This window comes from Lactuca sativa, chromosome 7 (assembly GCF_002870075.4).
Source record: "Lactuca sativa cultivar Salinas chromosome 7, Lsat_Salinas_v11, whole genome shotgun sequence".
Lineage (NCBI taxonomy): Eukaryota > Viridiplantae > Streptophyta > Magnoliopsida > Asterales > Asteraceae > Lactuca > Lactuca sativa.
Window position 1 is genome coordinate 116,052,141 of NC_056629.2, and position 15,924 is coordinate 116,068,064.

The 15,924-nt window shown below is 39.0% G+C and overlaps 1 protein-coding gene across 1 annotated transcript; it reads left to right on the forward strand.

Annotated features, from left to right (window-relative positions):
• Positions 1-966: 966 nt before the first annotated feature.
• Positions 967-3,910, forward strand: LOC111917686 (uncharacterized). Its single transcript, XM_052765777.1, has 5 exons — positions 967-1,206; positions 1,510-1,677; positions 1,738-1,897; positions 2,691-3,346; positions 3,530-3,910. Exons 1-5 carry the CDS (start codon positions 967-969, stop codon positions 3,908-3,910), a joined length of 1,605 nt encoding a protein of 534 aa, XP_052621737.1.
• The last annotated feature ends 12,014 nt before the right edge of the window (positions 3,911-15,924 follow it).

The window sequence follows — 15,924 nt, forward strand, 5'->3', positions numbered from 1 at the left end:
AAGAAGGGTCGAATGAATACCTCAAAATGAAGTCTCTGAGCCCTGGAATCATTGGATTAGCACCCTCTTCAGCCTCCTCTTGTCTTGTTCCTCTTCTATTTGCAAAAACACAAACAAATGATCAAGAAATGGCTCCTTTCCTCTCACAATCGCTCTATCTCACTTAGGGTTTCTCTCTGGGGTCTGGTAGCCGCAAATGACGGCCATAAGGCCCTTTAAATAGGCCCCAAACCCGAGAAATTAGGGTTTCATTAAACAGCATGGACTCGCCGAGTCCTCGGGGCGACTCGCCGTGTCCAGCCATCCACCCGGATAATGATTCGTGTCTCTACTCGGCGAGTCTACGCACCAACTCGTCGAGTTCTTCCACAAAACTTGAAATACAATGAATAAATATAATAGCTAAAATTCCGGATGTTACATTGACCGAGAGCCATCTATGGTTTAAGGTAAACCAGCTGCTGAACAGGTAACAGAATCTAGTGCTAGGGAGTTAGATACTAACATTTCAACTTCCCATGCAGATTTGTCAGTAAACAAGGGAAAGCATGAGGATGGAAAGATTGAGTCTGATAATATTTTTGTGTCTAAATTTGGTGTTCCTATTTTGAACAGTGATGAGTCTGTGTCTGTTAAAACTACTTTGATTTGTGATGATTTGGTGTCAAACTCTAATGTATCTGATAAATGTGGTGTTGTCTTTGTTAAATCTGTTGAATCTGAAACTTGCACATCTACACCTTCTACGCTTATCAGAAAATTTGACTGCTACACTTGCACGTGTGGGAAAGTTAGAAGAGTCAAAAAGAGCACAAAATCTGATAAAGGCGGTACCGGTTCTAATGATAAAAAGCAAATATGTTTCAATTGTGTTACTGCCGGCCACATTGCTCACAACTGTCCTAGTAGGGCATTCGTCCAATTTTCAACACCGAGAAGAGAAAAGAGTCTCGAGGAAGGTCTCTAATGAGAACGTCCTCGAAATCTCGTCTTCGTGATGATGATCGGAAAATTAATAATGACAAGAAAACAGTTGATCTTAAAACGAACAAACATGCTTTCACTAAACCAGCCACATGTGTTTTGCTGAAATCGAATGAGGCTAAGCCAAGGTTGATTCCTTCAAAGGGTGTGTCTGGATCTTCGACTAATCCTAGCCGAAAATCTAAATGCTCAAAGAATAAGAAAAATATTTCTAAATCACCTGTGAATTTTTCAAAACCAAATTATCAGTGAGTTCCCAAATCTAAACCTGTCCAATCACTGTCATCTTCTGATGGTGCATCTGATTCTAATTCAAAATTGAAAAATCCAAAGGATAAATCTATGAATGTCAAGGGTAAACCCAGGGTTGTAATGACCTGGGTCCCAAAATCTAATTAATCTCGCTCATCGTGCAGGAACAGCTGCGGAGGAATGTCGCCATCGGTTGTTCCCGGCACATGATAGGAGACATTTCCTAGTTGCACAACATTCAAAATTTTAATGGGGGATATGTTTCCTTTGCAGGAGGGGATGGTGGAAAGATCACTCGAGAATGTCAACTACACACCCGAGTTGAAGCACAATTTGTTGAGCATCTCTCAAATTTGTGACAAGGGCTACTCGACACATTTTACGGATACAAAATGTCTAATTTTGAAGCCAGGCATTTTCATCCCAGATGAATGGATTCTTGTGAATCGAAACGGGATGACAATGCATATATCATTGACATGAACAACGATATTCTCAAAGGTTTCCGAGCACAATGTTATGCTGTGGCATTATCGGCTAGGACATGCTTACGCAAAGAACCCGAATCGACTTGCAAAGAATGAAATGGTGCGTGGGCTTCATGTCAAAGATTTCATCACGTTTGAAAAGTGTGTGGCTTGCGCTCAAGGAAAACATCACAGTAAGACACACCTGCCAAAACAGGTTAATTCGATCAACTAGGTGCTCCAATTATTGCATATGGGCTTATTTGGTCCGGTCAACGTCCTCAGCATCAATAGAAATTCATATTGCCTGGTAGTGATAGATGATTTCTCGCGGTTTACGTGATTCTTCTTCTTTTCTAACAAGGCTGGGATTGCTGATCTGATTAAGAAGTTTGTTGTGATGATAGAGAACCCGACCAATCACCGGGTGAAGGCCCTCAAAACTGACAGCGGGACGGAATTAAAGAATGCCGTTCTCGATCATTTTTGTGCGGAAAAAGGGATAATGCGTCAATACAGTGTCGTTCGCACAGCAAAATGGTGTTGCTGAGCGGTGGAACTGAACACTACAAGATGCTGCAAGGACGATGTTATGTGACTTTAAACTTCTGGTTTTCTTTTGGGCCGAGGCGATCAACATGGCATGCTATGTTCAAAATCGTATCCTGATCAATAAAGCTCAGATGAAGACCCCGTACGAGATTCTCTACGGTCACAAGCCATATGCTAGTCATTTTCGTATCTTTGGTTGTCCTTGCACCCTTCTTCATCTGGAATCCAACCCCAAATTCAACGCCAAGGATAATGATTGTTACTTTGTGGGTTATGTAGCTCGCACGGCGTACAGGGTCTACAACATGAAAACAAAGCAAATTATGGACTCCTATGACGTGCACTGGTTGGAGGAGAATGAGAAGGACGCCTGAGTCGGTCCAGATTGGTTATTTGGTTACACATCTCTTTTCCAATCATTCAATGTGTGTTTAGATGATGTGTCTGGTTCCTGCTCTGGTTCGAAGGAAGTTATTGAAGATGAAGAAGAAGATGTTGTGTACAGACCACCATTGGTGCCTTCTACGACTCCTACGGTGGATGAAGTTGTTACAAGTACTTCCTCAGGTTTGCCATGTCAAAGAACCGATCCCACTAATGAAGCCATTCCTCTGACACCCGCAGAAAGAGACTTCATGATCAGAGACACTTCCGCTGCCACGCATCCTTTCATGGAGTTACTCTTTCCTGAGTCGATTACTAATGAGTATGTGGCCAGCACTTCTAATGATTCTAGATCATCCAAGGTGTTTGATACAGCAAATGACGGACACATCAACATCAACAACCTTCCCGTAATGCTCAATGACATCAGCCAAGAGCTTCCCACCAAAATACAACGCGATCACCCGATCAAAAACGTCAACGGTCAGTTGGGCGACGATGTTAGAACGCGAAGACAGAGTAGAGACGTCAACACATGTCTCTATTCTTGCTTCATCTCTCAAATAGAGCCAAAGAATATCGATATGGCACTGAATGAGCCCAGCTGGGTTGATGCAATGCATGAAGATCTGAATCAATTCGACAAGTTGAGGGTTTGGAAACTGATTGAATTACCTAAAGGCAAGAAGTCCTGTGACACGCGCTGGGTTTATCGAAACAAGCAAGATGATTAAGGGGTTATTGTGCGGAATAAGGCAAGATTGGTCGTCCATGGATTCCAGGAGATTGAGGGTCTAGACTAAACCAAATTTTATGCGCTTGTTGCTCGCTTGGAGGCTATTTGCGTTTTCCTTGCATATGCTTCTTACATGAACTTCACGGTTTACTAGATAGACGTCAAGACTACCTTCCTGTACGACGTTGTGAAGGAAGAAACATACATTGATCAACCTCCTGGGTTTGTCAACTCAAAGTTTCCGAATCACATCTACAAGTTGGACAAGGCTTTATACGGGTTACATCAAGCTCCAAGGGCGTGGTATGCAATTCTTACAAAGCACTTGCTCAAGCATGGATATACAAGGGGGACAATTGATCAAGCGATGTTCATTAAGCATGTTGGTGCTGATCAGATTCTTGTGCAAATATACGTCGATGACAATATATTCGGGCCAACGTGTCCACAGTTGTGCAAGGAGTTCGAAGTCGTTATGAAGAAGAGATTCGAGATGAGTTCTCTTGGAGAGATGACCATGTTTTTGGGGCTTTAGGTCAAACAAGATTCAACCGGAATCCTGATCCATCAAGCCAATTATGTGGATGATATGCTAGAGAAGTTCGGGTTCAGAGACACAAAATCTGCCTTAACGCCAATGGTCGAGCGACCCCTGTTGACTCCATATTCTGAAAGCGCGTCCGTAGATCAGACTGAATACAGGTCGATGATCGGATCGTTGATGTATCTGACCGCGAGTAGATCAAACATCATGTTCGCGGCCTATCAGTGCGCATGTTACTAGGCTAATCCTAAACTCTCCTATTTAATTGCTGTCAAAAGAATTTTTCCGTATCTCAAAGGCAGCCCAAAATTGGGTCTTTGGAACCCGAAAAATTCTGAATTTGATTTATATGCTTTTGCTGACAGTAATTACAGAGGTTGTGAGCTTGACAGGAAATCAACTTCTGGGGGATGTCGGTTTCTGGAAGATCGGCTGGTGTAATGACAGTACAAGAAACAACATACAGTCTCAACCTCTACAACGGAAGCGGAATATGTTGCTGCTTCAGCCTGTTGTTCTCAATTCATATGGATCTAACATCAGCTGTTGGATTACGATTTGAACTTTCTAGAAACCCCTATTTTTTGTGACAACGAAGCTGCAATTCAAATTGCTAAAAATCCAGTCCAACACTCAAAAACCAAGCACATCGACATCAAAGTGCATTTTATCAGAGATTGTTTTGAGCGTTCGCTCATTCGGTTGGAACAGGTCCCCCCTGCTAATAATGTGATAGGTCTGTTCACCAAACCGTTTAACAAAGCTCGATTCGATGTGCTTGTGGGCTTTTTGAAAATGATTCATTTCGAAGATTGATTTTTGTTTTAGGATAGTTTAAATTTGCGCATTTAATTTCCATTCTCTCCTATGCACAAATTTAGGGGGAGAAATAAAAACAAAACAAAAAAAATCAAAAAATAGTTGGTCTATAGGTGATGTATTGGGACTGTAAATCAGAAAAATTAGAAAATCCAAAAATAGTTGGTCTGTAGGTGATGTATTGGAAAGTAATATAAACTTGGTGATAACAGGCAATTTGAATTTGTGTAAAGTACCAAAGTTGAATTGTCTAGGCTCTGTGTTTGGTGCGCTGGTTGGCATGAAAGATTTAAATGGACTTGACTAGGTTCAGATGGACTTAAGGAATCTAGATACTTGACAAATCTTGACCTAAATAGTTCTATTTAGCCTGACAATACGACGCTCGGGTAGGTTGAGCAGAGAGATATACATGGGAATCTGCAGATTACACTAAATAATTTGTATCTAGAACCATGGTTTAGCTTTTCCTCGATGTACAGACTTTGTCCTTAATTCCCGTATTAATGGGGGGACCGGGGAATTCGGACAAATTAGGTATGCAGAAGGTTATTTTCTTGCTTTCTTATTGTCAGTCATATGTTGCTTCTTCTCTGTGATCGAAAGATCCGACCTAGACTGCAACATATGCAATTCTATCCCTCTGCATCTCCTTCTATCCAATTCTTTCTATCTGTTAGCCATATGTTGTCTCTTTTGCGTGATTAACAATCCGACCTGGTACACAACATATGCACCATTCTACTTCTCAATCCCTCTAAACTCTAGTTAGTCATATGTTTCACCCTTTGTGTGATTGGAAGAGATCCAACCTGGGTGTACAACATATGTATTCTAAATCTGTCTTCTCCCATGTCTGCTCATATAAAGTAAGGAGTATTTTGGAAGTCCCTGATTATTGAGGTATATCAGGAAGCGGGAAACATGTTCTAGTACATCTAAAAGTGAACAATTAATAGGTTGTTTGTAGATCTCGCTGCTTAATATAGGTGGACAAAAATATTCTTGGTCGTCGTCAAATGAATGGTCCTTAGGAATTTTATCTAGAATCGTAAGGTCACAATGTCTTGTCACTAGTAGTATGTCCTATTTTTGTCATAATCTTTCGTGTTTAAGTGGACCACAATACCTGCGATTGACCAGATCTATTCATGAAGGGGGAGGTACCCATAAACAGATTGAGGCTGTCTAAGAACTTTGATCCCAAACTCACAAATATATTATTATTATCAGCATTGGTAAAAGAGAAATTAGTGTTAGTTCATTTAAATTAATTTTTTTTAATTTTGTTAAAAAAAATAAAATATATATATATATATATATATATATATATATATATATATATTAGTTTAAAATTTTTGGATTTTATTTTATTTTAAAGTTTTCAAAATGTATTATTTTTAAATAACTTAGTGGTATTGGGCTTGGAGTTGAAGCATCTTGGTTTGCAGCCCATTTGGATGGACCGAGTAGGGTCCATATATATAATCTAGAGTTGGTGGTTGTACACCTCTTCTCACTCTCACTTTCAGTAGACGGTCGTGAACCTTCTCTGTTTCTCTCTCTATTGATTCATTGATCCATCTATAATCCGTGTTTTGTTTGTTGAAATTACTTGTTCGTTCGTGTAGGTATCTTCATAGCGATCACTCTTATGCTAAACTTACCTGAAATCGACTGTGAATCGAGGGTTTAATCGAAGAAATTGGATTTTCGACGTTCACGGCTCCTTAAAAGCTTTCACAGCCAATGAATGGTTCACGAACCTTGAAGCCTTCAAGGCCGTGATCCTTCTTCGACATAGTGTACTTCTATGGCAAGATCATCACTGGCGTGATCGCCATTCCGAAGTTCCTAACGTTCTCTCTCGTACTCGTAGTGTAGTCCTTCAAGTTGGTTCTTAGGAATCTCGAGTGGTCTTTAATTTCGTGTTTCAGTCATCTGGCTGATAGAGACTTTCTAGATCGTCGAGTGGGTTGTGTGACTATGGTTATCTGTTTGTTGTAGAGTGTCTATCTCAAGCTTGTGCAAAATGAATCTGCACTAACGAAGCTTGAGATGCGGAAACCCTAGAGGTCAGGAAGATAGGGTTTCACCAGACGAGTGTAGGACTATCTCTGAAGGTGGTTCTACTATCTCAGCGTGAGATGGTATTCGTGGAACACCTAATAATCCAATGAATCTCTAAGACTTTGGTTTGATCTAGTGCGGAAAGTGCATGCTCCTGCATAATCCCTCGACTAACACCAAGGCTAGTGTCAAGTCTAAAATTTCTTCGGGATCCGGGATGTGAGGCTTAACGCAACTACATCTGCTCTTTGATCAAGTATTCTTGGCTGCGAAGGTTATCCTGTGGTTCTCGGTATTCTAGTGTTCTTTTCGGAGAATGAAGTCTATCGTCTACAGGGCGACGACGATTTCCTCCATGCAAGAGGGTGGAGGATGATAGGCACTACCTGTCTATAACAGGGTGGGCAAGGTGCCTGAGTAGTGAGAGCATCTACTGCAACTACTCTTCCGAAGGTTCTGAGTTTCCTCGGTCTAGGTCAACTCTAGTGAGTATAGGGTCTCATCACTCGGAACTTTAATAGCTCAACCCACAGTGATTCTCTTGACTTCGGTTCCTATGTTATGGAATAGGGTGAAGGGCTTGCTAAGAGGTTCGTGGTAGAGCTCACTCTTAGCCTAACTACAAATACCGGGTGTATGCAAGCAGTATATAATTGAGGTCGGCAGGATGTTCAGCTGTGCGAATCCACCCCAAACCCACAACCCAACGAGGAACAGGGAATAGGGAGGAAACACACACCTTAAATCTTTTTGATCTCAATTATATGCCACCTTTATGCATATACCTAGTTATAGTGGTCAGTCTCATGAGTTCTAATCTCTATGCTTACGAACCTGACGTGCGAGGTGCGAGGGGTCTTTATGGGGAATCTACGAAGTATGCTTCGGATGGTTGTCGTCTTCTGGAGTATCTGCAGTGCCTTTCGCTTCGGTGTCCATCTGACTACGAGGGGTCGGTCAACAGCGTACGGTACCCTCTCTTGGGTACTCCGGAAGGTTTGAGATAAGAGGGACGATTGAGGGATCGCATTAGGTTTGATTATTTGTGTTAGGTTTAGGTTCGGGAGAACCTTTATGCGCCGACATGGCTACGGAGAAAGTTCTTTTTACACAGCACTAAGAATGTACACATGGTTGCACGAAGTCGAACCATGATCAATAGAGTCGTCGAAGTTGGCACCCTCCGACATGGTATAAAGTGAAGATCAATAGATTCATGTGCCGAACAGGCACACAAGTTCTAGGCATCTCGGGTTTCGTCCTATGTATCACTACCGCGGATACTTGGACCGATAGAGTCGACGCGGAACTATAGAGAGTCCTAAGTGTTTCCGAATAGAGTATCCTTTCATGAATGGATTCTCACGAGGCATATCTATAATCGCCTCACATATACTGGTCATGTATATTTAAGGTGGGGAGGACTGTTGACTGAGTGACTCCACCCTAAATCCACAACCAAACGAGGAATAGGAAATGAGGCGGCCTTCACTCACTCTAGGTCTTTCCATCTTAACTATACATGGCCGTAATGTATATGTTTAGCCATTATAGTTTTACCTAATGAATTTTAAATTTTAAAACAGTGTTGCGACTTTCGCCTTATTGGGGAGATATCTACATTTGAATTAGTCTTTATTGTTTTTAGTTTAGTTATCCGAGATCGAGAGACGTACCAAAAATTCTACTGAGTTCCTTGACACTTCTTCTTAAGCAGTAGAGTCGGCTCCTCCTATGTCCTTGTTGTTTCCTTCAATTGGGCAATCCCTTTTGAAGTGTCCAAACTTGCCACATAGGCGGAAAACCTGCTTGGTCGCTGCATTGGCGATTGATGCAATACACTCCACCGGAGTTCTGCATACACGAGCAGTATGCCCCTTCATGTTGCACCTAGCACAATAGAGTTCCCGACAGGCACCATGATGATGGTAACTGCACTTGCTGCAGTGGGGAAGGTCTCCTAGGTACGGTCTTTTTGGAGTCAGGAGGGAAGGATTTACAAGAGCATTGGCCGTCTCTCCTCGTTGCCCTTCGGAAGGTCCTTGAGCCAAGGTACTTCCCTCCTCAATCTTGAGTTTTCTCTTTAGTGGGTTCGGTTGAGGTTCTTGGGTGACTGGCTATGAAAGTGTTGGTTGCTGCTGTCCATCGCCAGGATTGGAAATCCCGACAGGGCCCTTGCTAACATTGGCGGTGTTAGCATTCAGGTGAGCCATGACATCTGCTACGGCTGCTAAGACTACAGCTTGGAACGTAGCTTCATCGAATAAGAGAGCAGGTTTCTTACTTGTGGATTGGTTACGCTTCTTCGGTGGCATGGTTTTCCTAAACGGGAAGGAATACAAGGTAATGAGAGACGATGGTTAACCCTAGACATTTCTGTCCTGAACGTATTAGGCATAAATTTTTTCCCGTGCCTTGGGTACTGGTTGTCTGAGTGTCGACCTACATCCCTATGATGTAGTCCTGGTAATCGAAGTAGGTGTATGAGTATCGGAAAAAGGCCATAAGATGCGAGTCGTTCCTACTAAGTTACCTTTATACTGATGGGTTTTGAGCAATCTAACACTTCCTAAGTGTTCATGCAACCCTAATAAACCTTGGATCTATGTTTTCTTCTAAAATACATGCAAATAATAACTTCCAAGGTTTCTTCCTAACTAGCATGGCATAAGGATTATGAATCATAAAAGTACTAGTAGAAATACAAACCTTTTGATGATGGTTGATTGTTTGGAGTTTGAGAGCCAAGCACCAATAGTGTGAATGCCTCAAATGGAATCACAAATCACCACAAACACTTGGAAAACTTTGAGAGATTAGTATACCTTCTTGTGGAATCGGCCACCACTAAGTCTCACACAACTAGTGTCACATTTCTTGCATCATATGCTTCTGTATATAGTGTGCATGGTTAGGGTGAAACCCTAATAACCCATGTCTTTTCCTTAACAAGGATCCATGGGTTAAAAGCTCCATGGATCATCCATGGACTTTCATATTAGCTTAGCCCATTAACAAATGAGTATTAGCCCACACTATATAAAATATAATAGCCCATAATTTAATCAGTCTTATTTTTAATCTCTAAATTAACTCATAATTAATTTAAGACTAAAACTAATTAAATAACATGACTTCATATTAATATATTATAACTTATAATATATTAATAAATCGTAAGTACACAATTCTCATAAAATTATCCATAAATCGTTTGGGTGAAGTGCAACCCAAATGGACCGTGCCGGGTCGGGTCAAGTATGTACCAAATAAGTTATGGACTTAGACACCTTATCCAACAGACTCCCACTTGGATAAGTCTAATAACTATATTTGCGTATGTTACTTCAGGAACCAACCAGCAATCGTAGCTCTCGAAAACTCTGTTGAACTATGAACCGCCATTTTAGATAAGTGATCATATAATCCTCTGTTCTCATGATATCAGCCGGACAAATACATGGAACAACGTCATACTTATTGTCCAGCAGTTTGTTTCCCGATTTTCGATTTGTTTGACAAAGAACTTAATCAAACACATCAATTTAGTTCTGACCGGCCGGTATATAGGTCACAACAAAATCATCGAGGGGCCCAAATATCGCTTCTATTTCTAGAAGGAACAGATAAACTTCGACTCATATGCTTGTTCTACTACTTGTTGAATTGTATACAAAGGCACGTTTTATAACATCAAGTTACTGATGCGTTTACGTGCAATCAATGCACAACCAACTCATAGGTAACAACTCATATCTATAGGTTTGAAGATTTATATGATATTACCGTCTCACGATCACTCGAGATAAATTCCATGAAGTGATGCAAGTGAGCGTGGGTTTATTCCAATACTCATAACTTATGAGCACTCATGAATGTTGTAGCAACCACTGCTATGACTAAACCCATTTAGCCATCTACAAACTGATTCATGACAGTCTTGATTCATACCTACTTCCAACATATGAACGACTGTGGAGTGTTTAAATAACTTAGTCATTCGGAAAGAATAACCTAGCTATTTTGGAAGTCAAAACATGCAAAGTGAAACACAATAATAATCGAATCCAATATGGTCTCAGAACCCTTTTGAATATAAATAGAACCACCTTTTATTTATCACCATATTGATTTCACATTATTCATTGTATAATGTTTCAAACAATCAAATTAAGACTTGAATAAAAAACAACAGTCGTCCCATGCTCCTAGCATGTACACTTTGTTTTCTAAACAATAGTTATACCATACTCCAAGTATGCACACTATGTTTGTCTATGATCCTTACATTGTGATGTAGATCAATTGAACATGATTCCATTGATACTCATTTCACAATACCAAATCCTTATTGTAAATGTGAGAATCCCCGATTCCTATCATTTACCAAAAAGTCTGTTAGATTTTAAACTTTTATGCAATATTCCTCTTGTAATGATTATGCGCAAAGTCACCAAAACCTTGTCGCCAGTCATTACAGAGTATTCCAAAGAAGGTCAACCTCTATGGAATGGAAGTCTCATATTCAAAGTACATTGCTTTGAACATCCTTCTTGCATTAAGGTTTTTCTAATCTTACATAGATTTGAATAACTTCCACCTATGGAGACATTTCCATAGTCCCATTTTGACTATCACTTCCGAACAAGAGTTACTTCTTTTCAGAATATGTCAATATGGTCCTTTCCGACAACTTACATCATACTTCCAACTGTCCCTGAGCAACCAATCTTTGGCGAACCTTAGATTTGTCCTCGACAATTGCTTAATCACTTTAGTCATATCCAGTTCTATACTTTTCCCTTCTCAATGCCTTGCGCATTTGGAAAATTTAGAAAGGATGAATATTATAGCACATGAAATCGATCCTATATTCGAAGCATATGGGACACGATTGATGATGTCTCACATAAAGACATGATACTAGACCAGTCTTTTGCTACAATATTTTTTATTTGCCATGTTTTCAAAATTTAACTATGAAGAGGGATGTCATAGTCATAATTGAATTTTGAGAACGCAATATATATATATAGAATTTCCTTAAGTCGAACCATTCAGACATAAAATTCATATATATGTCCTTGACTAAAGATGATTAAAATCTCAATCTAAGCTTCTAGAATTGAAATGAAGTATAATTTCCTCTCCCTTAATTATAGCAAAACGACTTTTTCAACCCCTGCAACTTCATGAATTGAAACTTTTGTTTTTCTATAATTAACATTGCTAGCTTGCAATACTAATCATAATAATCATGCTCCCACTAACATGATAATTATCAGCATAACACTTATGCTCCCACTAGCTCTGACATATTTCCAGAAATCTGCTTGACTTCTGAAATTTAGATTCATACACCCTTTCTTAGATAGCTCACATGTGTGTCTAAGAAATTTCAAGAACTATGAAAAGGGATGCCATAATCATAGTCTCAATTTCTTAGACCTTTGCCATTTCTCACAAGTCCATGTTAGTGTGTCGGTTAACCACACACGCTCCACTAACGACTTTTGAAAATGCAAATAACACAATTGATATCTACCTAAAATCTACTTAGTGAAAGCGTTTCCTCACCATCATTTTCATGAATCGGAGAGAAACCTTATGAAACTTAGATTTTATAGTGTATGAGTTCCTATCCATGTGAATTTGTCAAAACCATAATCACAAGATAAGGTTAGTGACAAATTCAGCCTTACATGGATTAAACTTGTTCAATCTTAGTTTCTTGTCACCTTGGTAGCACAAGGCCCACCAATGCTTCCAAGTTGAACTCTGATAACTCACATGCAAATTCAACTTATTTGAAGTAGGTACATAAACAAGAATTATGTCAACACGATAGGTTGCAAACCTTAAGTTGTGTGCTAGTGATAAATTACAGGTTTTACTCTTGATTAAATCTTGAAACTCTTTCAGGATCTTTAAGGCTCCCACTGTCCCCTTGACATATAAGTTTCCCCAGTCAAGAACCATTCCTTGACAAAACAAATATTCAAGGGATAGTGCGGATTCTTATCAAGACTAACACTTCACACAATTGGTCTTAGTTGGTCTTTGTCTCATCCAAGACATCACAACATACCAATCTCAAATGTACAAGGGTAGAAACATTCTACACTACATTTGATAAGTGTTTTAAACCTTACTTTATGTCACTCAATGTTACAATCTTGGAGTATGACTCTAAGAATTGTTTTGGAACGAAGTATGACTCATCTTCTCGATCTTAACCAATCCAACAATTCATGACCTCTCTTCTTAGCCATAACAATGCACTAAGACGTCATTAGAGTATGAATTTGTGATATGGTTTCATAATCATTAAGATGATCATGAAATACGATACTAAAGTACTCTCCCATCCTTTCAGATTTGAGAAACTTTTATCTTTCTGCCTAATTTGATTCTTCTCATTTGTTTTGTCATACATTGTAACCTTTTCAATGTTACAGAATTATACTTAACCTCATAAGTATAATCATATTTACTAATCTTCAGTAAATCATGACAAATCAATCTTTGTGGTGGACCTTGACCAGCGCACACCCAGTGTACCTAATTCCTTAGTCCTTCAATTGACTCACATATACATGTGATCAAAGAATTAGTCTTAATTTTCAAAGATGAAAATTCTCATTCATCATACAATACAACTTGTATGATTCCAAGTTTCTGTCCAATTGAAACTTGGGTGATGAAAAACTTTCTTCATTTGGTAAATTCAGACACTACCACAAATGAAAGAATCAAATCCACTTTCCAATATTGCTATTACTGGAAACATATAAGCAACAATTTTCCACAGATGCCATTGTAAGGATATTTTTTAAAATAAATACAATTAAAACCCTTTTTTTCTTTTATTTTAAAACTTTGCGGAAAAACTTATCCTTACAATCCACATGAAAACCTTGTTGTTATCTATTCATAAGCAATATATTATAACTCTTAAGCAACGGCTCAAAATTCTGATTGCCGAACCATGCGATCGAAACCCACCTTTGCAATCAGAATCAACATATACTTACTTTAAGCTTCCTATCTTTTCTTTGATTCTTAAAAACATCAGCATGTGACCCATTCACATTATGTAATAAGAATCTCCAAATAGGAACTTAATAGAGTTAGACAGTGGACTTTACCCGAAGTAGAGTCAAACCTCTTGACTTGATCAACCTTATGACCTTTCAGGTGAATAGGGCAGCTTCGCAACCAATGCCCCTTCCTTTGGCAACAAAACACATGGACCCTTTGGTAATGGCACATGAGACTATCTCAGACTTAGCCTTTCTCTTTACCATTTGGTCAACTGAGTTGACTATGGCCGATCCCATTCCATTGGGAAGAGAAATCCTTTTCTAGATATCCAATGCTACCATTGTCAATGTCCATTTAAGACTTGGGAAGTTGTTCTTTTAATCAAATTTGCTTTACTGGTGTTCCAAATCATTGCTGATTCCACAACACCAAGCAAATAGATAACATCATTAAGGGTCATGTCATAGTCCGTCTCATAGTAGTCCCAAAGAGACTCACTATGTTACTAAGAAAGTGATTGAACATCCAACTTTCACGGGACTTTGACACCCAACTCTCCCGGCTTGTCAATATGTGACTTTATCTCCAAGATGTGAGCACACATAGACTATGCTTGCCAATAGGGATTGAGTGACTTTAAACTTTTCAAGAACTTGTGGGTGAGGGAGAATAATTGGAGGAGGTGGAGGAAGTGAAGCATGATGTTGAGGGACACCATCTTCAAGAGATTTGGGAAGATCATAGTTGTCTGAACCAGACATCTATAATGGGAGAAAATCAAGTTAGTTGATTCAAAGTCCTTAATATAACACCCAATATGAAATATTAAGGCTAGGACCCAACACAATATTTTATAATTTGGAAGAGGGATGCCGTAATCCAAGCTATAAAATATTTGAAGGTAGGCGAATGACGATTCACCAATTTCCACCATGAAAAACGAAATAATTTATTAGGTTTTAATTGGATTTGAAATTCCTAGATCTTTTGAGATTCGTTGAACTTTTCAATTACATGTTTCAATATTGAGTGTGCCCTCTCAAATTTTGTGACTGGGATGCCGAGGATCACAAAACAAGGTGTGAATAACCATACCAATTCACTTGGTACCCTTAATATTATCACCTAATCAATGTGCCGGTTAACCACACACGCTCCATTGATCTATGACAAACATTAAGTCACCCTTTGTGATCCTTACTAGTCCAAGTTAGTGTGCCGGTTAACCACACACGCTCCACCAACGACTTGGTAAGGTACAAAGTGTGAACTCCATGGGCTAGCACCAAATTCACATTTTTCCTAAAGTAACTAAGATTGGGAATTAAATAAAACATTTAGTTACTTTATAATATTCATCATACTTAATGATAATTTATAAGTCATTGTCTTACCCGTTCGGCTAACGACCCTCCACCAGTCAAGCAAGCGGTGGGTGAGAGTGGACACCCATTAAGTTGCCATTTTATAGGCAACAACCTTATACCCACCTTATAGACCGGCTTCGTGAATGAGGCCTACTAACGGTAAAACGACTTCTTCTTATACATATATATAATAATTAAACATTAATCTTATAATAGTATAAGGGTAGAATTTTAACTTTTAAAACTTCTAGGGTATGGAATTAAAGTTTATGTGAGACTTTACAAATTCCAAAACTTGAGGGCAAGTTTTGAACAATTCATAAACTTTTGGATATTCATAACTTATGAGTTTTAATTAAGCGTTTAAAACTTTTAATGAAGAGTCTCTTGGAAATCCATAACTTGAGGACAAGTTATGAAGTCCATAAAAGCATTTATTAGAAAACTCTTCAAAAGTGTAACTTATGACTTCTTAGAAAAACATTTAAAAGAAAAAACTTTTGGAATTCCATAACTTGAGGACAAATTATGAATTCCATTAAAGCACATTAAGATCAAGAATTAACTAACAAACAATTTGCAAATAATTCCTATGATCTAACAAAACTCATATGAACATGAACATCCACATCAACAATTTCAAGAATCATATGAACACATATAAACTTGAAATTTTGATTATAACTTTGAAATTGGTCCACCATC